The 14,806-nt window shown below is 47.4% G+C and overlaps 1 protein-coding gene across 1 annotated transcript in view; it reads left to right on the forward strand.

The window, feature by feature from the left end:
- Positions 1–14,806, forward strand: part of dnah7 (dynein, axonemal, heavy chain 7) — a 101,222-nt gene that overhangs the window by 59,351 nt on the left and 27,065 nt on the right. The window contains exons 45-51 of the mRNA XM_060039404.1: positions 518–848; positions 1,112–1,458; positions 1,718–1,898; positions 3,751–3,936; positions 7,660–7,823; positions 9,514–9,668; positions 13,459–13,649. Coding sequence (XP_059895387.1) covers positions 518–848; positions 1,112–1,458; positions 1,718–1,898; positions 3,751–3,936; positions 7,660–7,823; positions 9,514–9,668; positions 13,459–13,649 — 1,555 coding nt within the window. The remainder of the gene's footprint in view (positions 1–517; positions 849–1,111; positions 1,459–1,717; positions 1,899–3,750; positions 3,937–7,659; positions 7,824–9,513; positions 9,669–13,458; positions 13,650–14,806) is intronic.

Below are 14,806 nucleotides of genomic sequence, written 5' to 3' on the forward strand. Positions count from 1 at the left end.
GGAAGAAGGGCATGGACCTATAAAGAAAGAAGGGTCGCGCAAGGACTACGTCATCCAGCTCATGTTGCGTGTGCGCGTGTCATCTCATTAGCGTCTGAACTTTGGCCACGGCACACCTATCCCAAGTGTGCCGTGGCCAAGGGGCTGTTCCCCTGGCCACGGCAGGGGTCACACTAGACAAACGTTCTAGACTTTAGCATGCAAATTAGCTCGGGCACGGGGCCGCGGCCCTAGTGTGAGTGGCCCCTCAGTGACATGGTACAACAGGCATTATCACACAAAAACTTCTATCACATTAGCCCAGCCTAATTTGACACGGTGAAGAAAGGATATAAATATACATCATACAAAAAACAACTGTACATAAATACCTACTATGGTAACGATATACCATATCGAAATCTCAAATATAAATATAGATAAGTTCTGTGAGAGGTGGTAGAGGGTTGATAGCATTTGTAGCCTACCACTACGGGGGTATCACCAGGGTAACCCTTATATCCCCATGGTTCCCCAGGGAGGTGATGAGCCTGAAGCGGCGCTACGAGGTGGGGCTGGACAAGCTGGAGAGCGCGGCGGCCCAGGTGGCGAGCATGCAGGTGGAGCTGGAGGCCCTGCAGCCTCAGCTGCGCGTGGCCAGCAAGGAGGTGGACGAGCTGATGGTGGTGATGGAGCACGAGTCGGCGGAGGTGGCGGAGACGGAGAAGGTGGTGAAGGTGGACGAGGCGGTGGCCAACGAGCAGGCCATGGCGGCCAAGGCCATCAAGGACGAGTGTGACGCCGACCTGGCCATAGCCATGCCCATCCTGGAGTCAGCGCTGGCCGCCCTGAACACGCTCACCAACCAGGTACAGAGCACTGCTCACATTCACACTGATGCATGGACAATCTGCAGTGACACGCGTAGTGGTCAACTGTACATTGAGAGCAGGGCATTTGTCCATTCATCACCATTCAAGTGTAATATTATTTACATTAACTAGTCACTTTTTCTTATTGCTCCTGGTTTGTTTTTACAAATGCATTTACCACTAAAGTGATCACATTTTGCCAGCAAACTGGCACCACAAATCATTGATCAACCCCCCGGCTGTCTGCGTCTCACCTGCAGGACATTACGGTGGTCAAGTCCATGAAGAGCCCACCCCCGGCGGTCAAGCTGGTGATGGAGGCCATCTGCATTCTGAAGGGCATCAAGCCTGACCGGGTGCCTGATCCCTCGGGCTCGGGCAAGAAGGTGGAGGACTTCTGGGGCCCGGCCAAGAAGCTGCTGGGGGACATGAAGTTCCTCCAGAGCCTCCACGAATATGACAAGGACAGCATCCCCGCCGCCTACATAGCCATCATCCGTAACAAGTACATCACCAACCCTGACTTTGTTCCGGAGAAGATCCGCACTGCGTCCACTGCTGCAGAGGGGCTCTGCAAGTGGGTGCTGGCCATGGAGTCCTATGACAAGTAAGCCAGTGCCAGGCACCACTACCAGGGCGGGAGGTCCTCTCCTCAAAACGCCTTGCACTGAATTCACATGCATGTGATTTAGGTGCAGGTAGGGGTTATGGCGTCTTGGTGGATGCCAACAGGTCGACTGCAGATGCAGGGAAATCAATCCCACTAGCCTATCCTACCCAGCCTGACCCTAGTGAGGACAGTAGAATCAATCTATTTAAAAAATGAAGCTTTGGTAATGGCGTTGGATGCTGTGTGTGTCTCTCAGCGTAGCCAAGGTGGTGGCCCCTAAGAAGGAGAAGCTAGGCCAGGCTGAGGGGGAGCTGTCTGTGGCCATGGAGAGCCTGGGCAAGAAGCAGGCCGCCTTGAAGGAGGTCCAGGAGAAACTGGCCAAACTCAAGCAAACCCTGGAAGCCAACAAGAACAAGAAGGCTGATTTAGAGAACCAGGTCTGTGTGTGATGGGGCTGGGAATGTGTGTTGGGGGTGTTTGGCAGGGAGGAAGCAATACTTAAAACATTGCATTGAATATTTATGCATGATGACACCAATTGATAACAAGTTCCCTAGCTCAATGGATGTTTTTATGTTGAAACGGAATATGATACCAAATCTGAATTTCCATGAAAGTGACACATTGGTATATGGATAACTTTGAAGAGATTTCTTATTTCTTTTTCAAGAAGATACCCATCTTATTACATAACAGGACTTCTTTGTTTTTTGTGTAGTGCTTCTAAAGTGTCTACTAATTCACTTTGAGGATCATAAAGTGAGTGTTAAGATATATGTTGTGAAAGATGTGTCACAACATTGAGATGTGCCCCGCAGCTTAGAAATATTTTTAAAATTTCGCTCTAAGGAGAATTTGAGGTATCTTTCATCATTGGCACTGAGACAAACTCGCTATTTTCAATGTGCATATAATGGCCTCAATATCCTTCTCTATTTAAATTCACTAGTAAGACTAGCTACTACCCCATTGATACAATTCTGTAACCACATAAGTGTAAGGGAACCCTGTTTCAGCTAATTCATAATATACACTATAACACTATGAAATAAAAATAAAATACTTTTTGGTTGAGAGTTATAGGAAGGAGGGGGTAGGTGCATTCCCCTTGGTTACCACCCACAGCACCTTTATGATACGTGTTTAAGCTACCACAAGTCATGGAGTGTGAGTGTTATTATTACCGATGTAGTATCTCAAATATGCCTAAGACCATGGCGATATATGACTACAGAGCTCTCTGCCGTGCCATCGTGCCAATACCACAATATTACATTTGAACATAGGGCTGCGTGGCACAGCTATTTAGTTGTAAGTTGTGTATAAGTCGTTGTGAGTCGTAAGTTTCCCCATATCATTTCTGAAATGATAAAGTAAAAAACGACAACTAAAGTATCACCATTAAGTGCTCAATGTAGGTAGCCAGTAGCCTTTGAATCCACTCTTAGTCCAAGTCCGACTTGATTACGGCAGAGCTTCAATGTAAAGTGGGTCGCACACCAGCATGGCAGGAATGGTATCACATGGTAGAAAGTACAAAACACTGATGTGTGATTTTAGGTTTTGTGTTGAATACACTCACTTCACTATAAACATTCTTAGGTCATTCTCATTCTCTCTCTCTCTCTCTCTCTCTCTCTCTCTCTCTCTCTCTCTCTCTCTCTCTCTCTCTCTCTCTCTCTCTCTCTCTCTCTCTCTCTCTCTCTCTCTCTCCCTCCCTCCCTCCCTCCCTCACACTCTCTCTCTCTCTCTCTCTCTCTCTCTCTCTCTCTCTCTCTCTCTCTCTCTCTCTCTCTCTCTCTCTCTCTCTCTCTCTCTCCATCTCTCTCTCAGTCGATCCTCATCCCCCCCCCCCCATTTTATTTTGTGCATTATTCCCTTGTTCCTACTCATCATACGCTAGCCCTCAAGTTGTCTGAATCCCTCCTCCTCTGCACCTCTTCTTATGTTCAGGGAAGCTTTGAAAACGTTCCCCTACTAGGCGCTTTAAGGCCGGAGAGGGTTTCTTGCGGGGGAAGAAACTGCTGACACCGGACTACTCTCTGCTGTTGGACGGGGATGCGAGAGGGGTGGGAGGTGGGTGGGAGGGGGTTGGTAGGGGGTGGTTTGGACTTATTACTGGCCTTTGATCTGCCTCAGATGTGTGAACAGATCGTTTAAGTCCACCGCTTGTGATCCAACACGGCGAGGCCTGGTCGATTCTGAGGCAGGAAGGGTTCTATTGTCAATGGCAAAGAGACACAGTTTAGAGGTGGTGGTTGAGCCAGGTGTATGCTGTGTGTCCTGTAGGTGGATCTGTGCAGTAAGAAGCTGGAGCGGGCCGAGCAGCTGATCGGAGGTCTCGGTGGAGAGAAGAGCCGCTGGAGCGAGACGGCGCTCAACCTGGGGGAGATCTACGACAGCCTGACCGGAGACGTGCTCATATCCTCAGCCATAGTGGCCTACCTGGGAGCCTTCACCTCAAGCTACAGACAGGTAGGCGCTGTAGCTGTTGGCTGGGGGACTGAGTGCACTGACCCACCCCAGGTCAAGGTCCTCCAGCACAGTGGGATGAGTTAGTTTAGCTTCCCTTCTGCACACAACCCCACGCACACACACACACACACACACACACACACACACACACACACACACACACACACACACACACACACACACACACACACACCTAAATTCAGAGCCACAAAAACATACAACTTACACGCACACACACAACTATCTACCCAAAGACAAATCGTACACGTATAACATGGCAGAAACCAGAACGTGTACTCAGAAACGCTTGTGTAATCCATATCTGCATATCTTTGAAACATTCTATTGGGCAAAGCAAGTTCATCAGCTCACCACACGTTCACCACAGGTTAATATTAAACAAAATGTTTAACATAACTTAAAAGACTGTTGCCGTTTGCAGTCGGCAAGAACACACTTAACCTTGAAAATATGCATGCTTACACCATTTTAAAGGTTAGCAAAGGATTTATTTGATCAATTTAAGGAATCTGTGGTGGATGGAAGATAAGGTTCTTCCTGGATTGGGAAGAACCTTAAGTCCACTGAGTGGTTAGTCTCTCCGGACCCCAACTGGGTTTGGCTTCGGTAAGCGGCGTGTAATCTCTCTCCTCTGTGGCAAAGGAGAGATGGTCTGTTTATTGAGTTTTTTTTGGTCAGGGAGTGGTTGCAGGTGTGTCTTTATGTTAATCTAGGGTGAGCTTGATCAGGAAGTTGTTGCAGGTGTCGATGTAGGTTAATATAGGGTGGAGCTTGATAAGGGAGTGGTTGCAGGTGTGGCTGTAGGTTAATATAGAGTGAGCTTGTTAAGGGAGTGGTTGCAGGTGCGGCTGTCTGTTAATGTAGGGTGATCTTGATTAAAGGTCCCATGACATGCTATTTTATGTATTCTTTAATATAGGTATTAGTGGGCAACTAACACAGTATTCAAAGACGTTCCCTAAATTCAGCCGTGGTGCAGAGTTACAGCCACTCCGAGCCAGTCGCACATTGAGCTTCCCCCAAATGTGCTGTTTCGGTGGGCGTGTCAAGGAGGAGGGTGGGGGTGTGGCCCTGAGCAGCTTGCAGCCACCATGCGCTCTGTTTACAGTGGATGTATCGCAATGGCGAGGCGCACACAGCCTTTAGCCGTGTTCTGTAAATATTCTAGAACACACGGGAGTCCTGGAGCTCTATATCTAAATATTATCATATAGCCTAAACAGATATCTATATCATATAATATATATTATCACGGCCAAAAGCTGTGTGAGCCGATATTATGAATCTCAAACGACCGCGTTGGGTTCTCCGACGTTCCTGGTTCTTCAACCTCCACATCAATGTGAATACACACACTGTAACGCAAGTGTTTCTTGTCGGTTCTTTGACGTGTCTTGTATTTCCACAACGAGACTGTCGTGGGGGTTATCTCAGCCAAGGTTGAGAATGAATTGGGGGGAAGGAACTTTGGCTTTGACTCCCTCAAGAACATGAACCACGACATGGAGGAGAAAGGGATTGTTGGCGGCGAATGTCTCCCGCTTGAGCCCCGCTGAGGGACCACCGCCGGAGGCGGAGGTGCATAAGCGCTGCCCGGCAAAGATCCCTTTCTCCTCCTTGTCGTAACCCCCAATACGAGTCTCGTTGTAGAAATACCAGAGACGAGAGTCCGACGTGTTATGCGCCATCACACCAACAGCAGAACGGTTATCCAAATAACAAGAAGAAGGAAGTGTACAACACTTGCGTTACAGTCCTGGAGCTCTATGTCTAAATAATATCATATAATACATAGATATCTATATCATATAACATATTGTGTGCGCCTCCAGACGATATTATGAATCACAAACGACTTTGTCGGGTTCTGCGACGTCTCTGGTTCTTCCACTTTCACATCAACCTGAAGTCGACTGAACCGCGCGCTGCCCGCTGCCGGGCGATGGTGCCTCGCGTCAAACAAGCGGCATGTCGCAGTTCATGTACTTCAGCGAGTCAAACCAAAGTTCCTTTCCCCCAATTCCTTCTCAACCATGGCTTAGATAACCCCCACGACAGTCTCGTTGTGGAAATACAAGACACGTCAAAGAACCGACAAGAAACACTTGCGTTACAGTGTGTGTATTCACACACACACGATGTGGCGCTCGCACGGTCGAGTCTCATTGGCGGGCCAACGTCTCTGGGCGGGCCAGGCAGAGTAAGGGGAGGAGCTGAGATTCCTGATGACGTCATGAGCACAGACATTCCAAATCAGCGCGCTTCAGCCTCCGTTTTTTCAAAGGCGAGCAGAACAGCTAGTGCTAGTTTTACACCAAACGCAAGTTTTAGCCACTGGGGGACCATAGGCAGGCTAGGGGAACTCATATTTATGTTAGAAAACCTCCCAAAGTGAGATTTTCATGTCATGGGACCTTTAAGGAGTGGTTGCAGAGGTGGCTGTAGGTTAATATAGGGTGAGCTTAATAAGGGAGTGGTTGCAGGTCAGGCTGATCATCAAATCGCAGCAGCTGTGTAGAGTAAAATGCATTATTAATGAACTCACCCAAGTTATGTCGCTGTCCTCTGTGCTGAGGTATCTCCCCAGACACTGTGGATGGGCCTGGTAGCCCGGTCACTACACAAGACTTACCAAATGCCTGTAATGTAAGGACACATAAATGACTGTACTCGGAAAAACTGTCAATGTGTCACAAGCTGTTCAACACAACTCGTGCGTTGCCAACCACCGTAAAAATGTGTGTGTGTGGGGGGGTTGTGCTTTCTCAGTCTGTTACCGTGACAACGGCGTGTTTGTTTGTTGCATGCAGTCAGAAAAGCCGCCGACGCCGCTGCTTTGATGTGTTGGCATCAGAGGCGCAGGGTGTGTTAATATTTAACTAGTTGTGTGCTTCTTGGGGACACTCAGAGCCTGCCGCGTTTAAAGTAGCCATCCCTCCGAAAAAACCCATAGGTGAGGCGCAGGGCACCAGGCTCACCAACGGGGTTCTTTACTTACAAGCAGAGAGGGCTCATTAAATATGTTCTGTGATGATGATCCAATGCGGGACACTTTTCTGGGTGTAACAACAGCTCCTCCTCATGCACTGGGAAGAAAGGTGGAACTATTCTTCCGGAGAGGAGTCACACAGTTCTTTTCACCCCCGTGCTCTTCAAATGTACAGCCATTGTGCTGCATAGCACCTGCAGAACGTGGTCGCTATTTAGAAGTATTATTATACTTCTAGTCATTGCGCTTTTTGTGACGATGGGTATGAGAGCGTGTTTCTAAAATAAGCCGATTGGTCTGCGCGGTAAGATGAACAGTGAAGAGGTCAAAGGGGTCAAGGTTTGCTCCTCTACCTGGACGACACATTCCTCCGGCCAGGATGATTTTTATCAACGAGCATAATGTAGCATTTCATAAAGATGTAACCAAACAGACAACAGGAAGAGAAGAGGCAGCTTGGCTATTTCCTGCACGTCCTCACAGAAGTTTTGTGTAGTTTAGGGTTCCTATGTGTTTTTGCCTCTGGAATATTTTGATAACTGCGTGTGCCCACCTCTGTGTGTGTGTGTGTGCGTGTGTGTGTGTGTGTGTGTGTGTGTGTGTGTGTGTGTGTGTGTGTGTGTGTGTGTGTGTGTGTGTGTGTGTGTGTGTGTGTGTGTGTGTGTGTGTGTGTGTGTGTGTGTGTGTGTGTGTGTGTGTGTATGCTTCTTCAGTGTCAGACGGAGGAGTGGATGGCTCTCTGTAAGAGCAGGCAGATCCCCTGCTCCCCGGCCATGTCCCTGATGAAATCCCTGGGAGAGCCTGTGAAGATCAGGGCATGGACCATTGCGGGCCTTCCTTCCGACAACTTCTCCATAGACAACGGCATCATCATCTCGTGAGTTCTGCCCCTTGCTGCGATGGTTGGATTCCGGACACTTGTGGCTCTGGAGGAGTTGCATAGTTTCAATGTGTAGCGATGTCCCTGCTAAATGCCACTGAGTTGGCAGCCATCCTTGGCTTTTATTGTGCTCCTCCAGTCAAAGGGCGCAGGTTGGTGATGTTAAATCCGGTTTATTGTGAAGTTGGTAGCTAATGAACATGGCAATGGTGCTCCACTACCACGCAGGAGATCTCTTCCTGAGTGTGTGTGGAGAGGTTGTTTAACCTGTGCATACTGCTTACTCAATGTGCCCCAGGTGTGAAGCCTCACCCAGCCCCAGGGAGACCCCTCTGAGGCTGCCTATATCAGCCATAATCAGCACACACTCCCAAACCATTTTTTTTGTTTAGTTGGTTTCTTTTCATCATTTTATATGCATATGTCTACCATAAATTGACTGTAACTATTTAGTCATTTCAGCAGATGCTTTTCTCCAAAGCAGCTGACAGGGAGGTTAAGCGACCTGCATCTTTGGATGGGGACGCTAGGGATCCAGAACCTTTCAACTCGGAGTCAAACCCCACTCGCCACTACACTGCCCTGCCCCCTATGTATCCAATAAGAAATAGATTTTCTGCTTGTTGTTGGAAACAACTCAGAATGAGTTGTGCATCTCTATCCTCCCAGGAAATGGTTCTTTAGAGGTTTTCTCGTTCCCGCTTCTCCGTCTCCTGACCCAGGGCATGGGGTTAGGGTTGGCCTCAGAACAGCATATGGGCCTGTGGTATTCTGGGACTGTGGCAATTGGTGAAACAAATCACACTGTGACTTGGCTTGGTTTAAGAGGCCTTTCACTGCCCACATTCAATCGTTTTTTTTCCTGCTCTTCTCATTTCCCTGCCAGGACGTGAGGACGTGAGCTTTCTGACCCTCTTACTCAGTGTCTTTTTAGAGTAGGAGTTGGGATTAATCTGGCTGAGGCATGTTTCTGTGTGTGTCGATGGGTGGGTGAGCGGTTTTGTGCACGTCTGTGTATGGGCACAGGTTGTAGACCTTTGGTTATGTGTCGTCATAAGCGAAATATGTGGTATTGTATGTCAAGTTGAGAATTCAGACTTTCCCTTTTACCATGCACAGAGTTGAGATGCAATCCATACCCCATGTTTAATAAGATAATGGATCAGAAGTTCTAAATAGTGATCAGATATGATAAATAAATGGTGACTTGCATCCAGAGGTAAGCAACGAGTGAGTTGATTGCTCGTGAAGGAAAAGACGGTACCCTGTGTGACTGCGCGGCATTCTGCGAACCCCTGGTTGCCCCGGGGGGGTCGATGCGGGGCCCTTTAATCACAAGACAAGCTCCGCCCCTCCTGCTGTGAGCTGTATAGCCACTCAGAGAAAGAGTTCGCTCGCGAGCTCCCCGCCACCGCCCCTCTCTATCATCTTCCTCTAACAAGGCACTGCTGTTGTAGCTGACTGCATGTCTGTGTGTGTGTCTGTTGTGTCTGTGTGTCTGGCGGGGGGGGGGGGGGGGGGGCTGGTGTGTGATTGGTTGTGTGTTGACTGATCTGGATGTGCCTACATGTGTGAGGTTGTGCTTCTCACTGTGTGTGTGTGTGGTTGTGTCTGTCTTTGTATTTGTTTGCATGTGTGTGTTTCTATATGTGTGTGTCTGCGTGGTTATATGTGTGTGTGTGTACAGTAACGCCCGGCGGTGGCCCCTGATGATCGACCCCCAGGGCCAGGCCAACAAGTGGGTGAAGAACATGGAGAAGAGCAACAGGCTAAACGTCATCAAGCTCAGCGACGCAGACTTTGTTCGCTCGCTGGAGAACTGCATCCAGTTTGGCACACCAGGTACATCTGTCTGTATGTACCTATGTCTGTCCTGATTGACTGCCTGCCTGCCTGGTCGTAGTCTATGTTTATCTGAAGCAGATGTTCAAGATCCAACCAAAATCTCCCGCACTCCTTCCTTCGCTGAAATGCCTCACCCACACTCTCCCCCTGCCCCCTTCCTCTCTATCTGTCTCTCTCTCTCCATCTGTCTGCCTCTCTCTCTCTCTCTCTCTCTCTCTCTCTCTCAGCCAAGTTTATGGAAGTTTGTCTCCGCCCGGGCCACTTTGTAAACCAATGTGTGTCAAAATTGCGAGACAAACTATTTCAAAGCTTTAGATAATTCAGCTGGAGTGTGTGGCGTGTGTGTATGTGTGTTCACCGTGACACACTCTACCAATCTTCATCCAACCATGAAGTACACTGCAAGCTTGACTGGTCTCCGCAGTACTCCTCTCTACCTGTAGGGGTCTCCCTTCACCATGACAACGCCACAGTACACCCCAATCCTTTGTTCTCGTCTGCAGAGGAGGAATTACAACAATTGTGTGAATCCTCTAGCCATAATCTTGCGACAGGCGAGCGTGAAGGCTCTGCCTTAGGAAAGTCACACGAAGACCCAAGAGAGAGAGGGAGAGAGACGGTGTGTTTGGCCAATGGAATATTGACCGCAACTGTGACTGAGAGCTATTACTGCCATCACACTGACCTGCGACTGCGGGCTATCACCACAGTCGACCTACGACGACCTGCCACTGCACCGCGGGACCACACGCAGTTGCTGACGTGTTAACCGTTGGTCTATTATTGCAAATCCAACCTGTTTCTCTGCATTCCAGTACATCTTCCTTCTCCCCCTCACAATGAAACCAAGATTCTAATCTAACACCCAACACCTCTGTGCCAGTGGTAAAGCCCGAAAATATGGACGAATTACATAACAAGCATCCCTAACAAACCCTCACTATCTGGGCCATCGATGGTCAAAGAAATAAACTCAGGGGTTAGGAGGAAGAGGTAGAAAGGGTTTGAACGGCAGAGACAGGTGTGCTTTTACCTCCATCACGAGGCTTAGCGAGAATGACAAAAGCCAGTCCTTGCGAGGTATAAAATATTCCCTGGAGGAATGTTCATGACTTCTTGTCGTCCACAGCTGTCTCTGCCGAGCACAATCTGACACCTACCTCACACGTTCACAACTCCGCCAGTAAGTTTTACCTTATCGCATATATTTAACTTTTTTACGCTCGCAGGATCGTTATCACCATTACTTATTTCAGCCCTGTAATGTGATGCTGTTATGTTGTATCCACATCACATTGAGAGCTGAAAAATCATAGTAGGTACTAGGGGTGACCTCGAATCCACAACGATTTGACTTTGTCTCCATTAGTTGAATTGCCTGTTACACAGGCACAATAACATGCCATTGTGATAATAGGGCTGCTAAAAGAGTGATATCACAGCATTGCTTGTTATCTAGAAGGAAAAGTCAGTAAGTTATGCTTCGGTTTTTTGCTCTGTGTTAGGTTTTGCTGAGGTAGAGTTCTCGGAAGTAGAGAACACTCAAAACCATTCGTCTCGAAGGATACATAATATCAGAAGATATCTTCTAAAGTTTGGCAGCATTTCGAAACTATCAAAGATGATCGAAACAAAGAAAAAATTGTGTCAACAGCCACTGTCATGTCATACTTCTGGCTCTGGTGAGAATGATTATTTTGATACTCTTTTCGGTGTTCTGCTAAATTAAATGTTCTATACCCTGAAACGCATCATTCACATGTATTTTCAATTGTTAATCCCTCAAACTCTTCGATAGTCTCTTTATTGATGGAGGATTCTGTCATAATCGGATGTGTATACCTACATAATCACACAGAACAGAGCTCTCCATCTCCACATAGAACGGCCACTGTTTGAGTTCATAATGTATTATATAAATTATGGTATATTATATTTGTCTAGTATATAAGGCTAATAGTTAACTCAATTTTCTGTCAGATTGAATGCAGATTACATGAGTGCTTGTGCCCACTATGGTTATATGATAAATATGAACTTATTGTATTGGCGGTTTGTGATTTAGTGGAGGCGTTGTACCTTTCCTATGGATTCTTTATAAGCATTTAAACAGCACAAAGTCATTGAGTGGCATATATGAAAAAAAAATATTGTATGTGATTCAACGATCAGTCGAGGGATCTGGGCCTCACCCATCAGATCTGACAATGCAAAAATGTAGTCGAGTACACCCATAGTGAAGTACCATGGCTCCCGTCATGATTTCATAGCATCAGTAGTCATAATCCGTTGAGTCGTCTACATTAACGTTTCTTCTGCATCACCTGATGACACCAAACTCTTAATCAGCAGCCAGCATGCCATATCCACACGACATAATGAACTTCTGTGCTTCTCCGCAATGTCAATTATAGACGAAGGCGGCAACGTTGACACAGAAAACTCATTACCATCTTATATGATTAGGTCGCATGCTATGCGCAGCTCTGCTCCCTGGAAAAATACCTCAGAGAAGCCCCCCCCTCCCGCCCATAGTGCTGCTACATCCTGGGAATAAAAAGGCTAGCTCCTCTCTGAACTGTCAGAGGTACTCCACTGATTGCTGGTAATTGTCTTCCTCCGCTGGCACGTGGGCGAGGACCTTCCTGGAGTGCACTTACGAGAGTTCACCGTCGACACGCTAATCACAGGGAGCTGGAATGGGCCGGGAGGTCAGCTCTCATCTATCTCGCTCTCTCTGGGTCTCCCTGGGTCTCTCTCGTTTGTCTCGCTCTCTTTTTTCTCTCTCTCTCTCTCTCTCTCTCTCTCTCTCTCTCTCTCTCTCTCTCTCCGTGCCTCGCTCTATTTATTTCCCACTCTCTCCCTCTGTCTCGCGCTCTCTATTTCGGTCTCTTGCTCTCTTTCGCACTCTTCCTCTCTTTCACTGTCTTTTCTTCTCTGTCTCTCTTTTTCTCTCACCCTCACTACAATCCCTACCCTAGAATCCAAATGAAGGGCCCCCACCATTCATTTGGATTCCCGGAGAGGGATTTTATTGTAATAACCACGGTGAGTCTTTCATTTTTACTGCAGAGTAGTGGGGCAAAATGGACCGCCGTCTATACAATATTCATGGGACACGACTGGGTTAAAAGACCCGATCGGCTGATAAGGGCCCCTCGCATTCAATTGTGATGATGTTCGCACCTCCAAACCACCATTCCCACAATCAAGCCAGTTCAGTTCTTCAGACGTAATGCTTCTCTGTTCAAGATCCACCAGAAGGAGATTTCAATAAATTTATTCCTGCAGTTGCCAGCCTAGAAAGGGATGATTCATTTACACGCTTACAGATGCCTGCCTCCAGCAACATGACTGGTTGCAACAATTATGAAGCAAAATAAAGTGAATCCTCACGTTGACCATCATTTTAGCTTGTCTGCCATCAGACGTTAGATGTATGTGATCATATTAATATGGAATAATTTTAATAATTAAAAAGGCCTATGAGTTGTGAGACTACAGGCCCAGTGGTTCCTGAAGCAGTCGGGCCGTGAATCGAGATTAGTTGTGCCCTGAATTGTTGTTGGATATAACACTTAATTGGGTACAGTGACACCACTGAGAGAATCACAAAATGTTTAACCCTGCCCCCAACCGGGTTAAAAAGCCACACAATATCATAGCAGCCTTCTGTGTACTAGAACAATATGGTTGTCAATTGAATTTCTGGTTAGGGTGGTTGGTGTTTGCCTCAGCCTTAAAATATAGACTGTTCTCCTGTCCCCCATTGCCCTGACCCTTGCAGTGCTCCTGGAGAACATCGGCGAGGAGCTGGACCCCATCCTGGAGCCTCTGCTGCTGAAACAGACCTTCAAACAGGGAGGCGCCATCTGCATCCGCCTGGGGGACTCCACCATTGAATACTCCCCCGACTTTCGCTTCTACATCACAACCAAGCTACGCAACCCCCACTACCTGCCCGAGACCTCCGTCAAGGTGAGAATGTGGCGTTCTCCAGAGCTGCAAGGCCTTTTTTTTTATTCCAGTATCCTACTGTTGAAAGGACTCCCAACATTAAATGCATGGGAACACAGTGCATGAAATGAGTCATCATCACTCCTTTTCTGTAACTCTCCCTATCTATCTATCTATCTATCTATCTATCTATCTATCTCTCTCTCTCTCTCTCTCTCTCTCTCTCTCTCTCTCTCTCTCTCTCTCTCTCTCTCTCTCTCTCTCTCTCTCTCTCTCTCTCTCTCTCTCTCTCTCTCTCTCTCTCTCTCTCTCTCTCTCTCTCTCTCTCTCTCTCAAAGGGCTTCGATAGCGGCTTTATTTATTTTTTTCCAGGGCAACTTCCCTCTCAATACAGTGTTATTGGAGCGGCTGCCTACTAGAAACAACCAATACCGACCCCTCACCAGAGAACACACTCAGAGTAAAATCTATTCTGAGAAAAGGCACATTAAAGGAAATTGCATCACAGAGGATTGCATTTCAAGCATCTCTTCGCCGGCCCTTGCTTTTTATGGTGGGGTGGGGCGGCATTAGATAGATTCAAGTCATTTTTCACATCTGACTAAGTTCGCGCTTTTCCCCACTTAAGCGTTTTCCTTTTTTGTGTGCCTACAGTATACTTCCATGATAGGATCCCATTATTCCTATTGAGCCCCATTTGAAACGCTCCGACACAGGAAGGGAGGGCCAGGGAGTGTTAGCCAGGCCCGGGGAACTGGAAGCAGGAGGAGAGTGGAATAAAAGCCGGCCTCCTGTGTGAAAACAGAAAATGTTAGATTTATGTGGGCTCAAAGACCTAACAGCCAGCTGAGCATGGCTACAGCATCAATATAAATGGAATTAGACCCCGGAGAAGTCCTTTCATTTATTAGTGTGCAGAGTAGATGCTGGATATAGGCTTTTAACCTGGCGGAAAAATAAGATCACACCCTTTAACTCTCAATGCAGCACTTTACACGGAGAGGAGAAAACCTAATGCATTCTACCTGCAATGGCTCACCATCGTTTGGCATTGATTGGATAGGGATGGAGGGAGAATGGAAACCTTGATGTTGTACCATTAAAGGTCCCATGGCATGCTACTTTATGGATGCTTTAATATAGATATTAGTGGGCACCTAGTATTTAAAGACGTTCCC

The sequence above is a fragment of the Gadus macrocephalus genome, chromosome 20 (genome assembly GCF_031168955.1).
Source record: "Gadus macrocephalus chromosome 20, ASM3116895v1".
Lineage (NCBI taxonomy): Eukaryota > Metazoa > Chordata > Actinopteri > Gadiformes > Gadidae > Gadus > Gadus macrocephalus.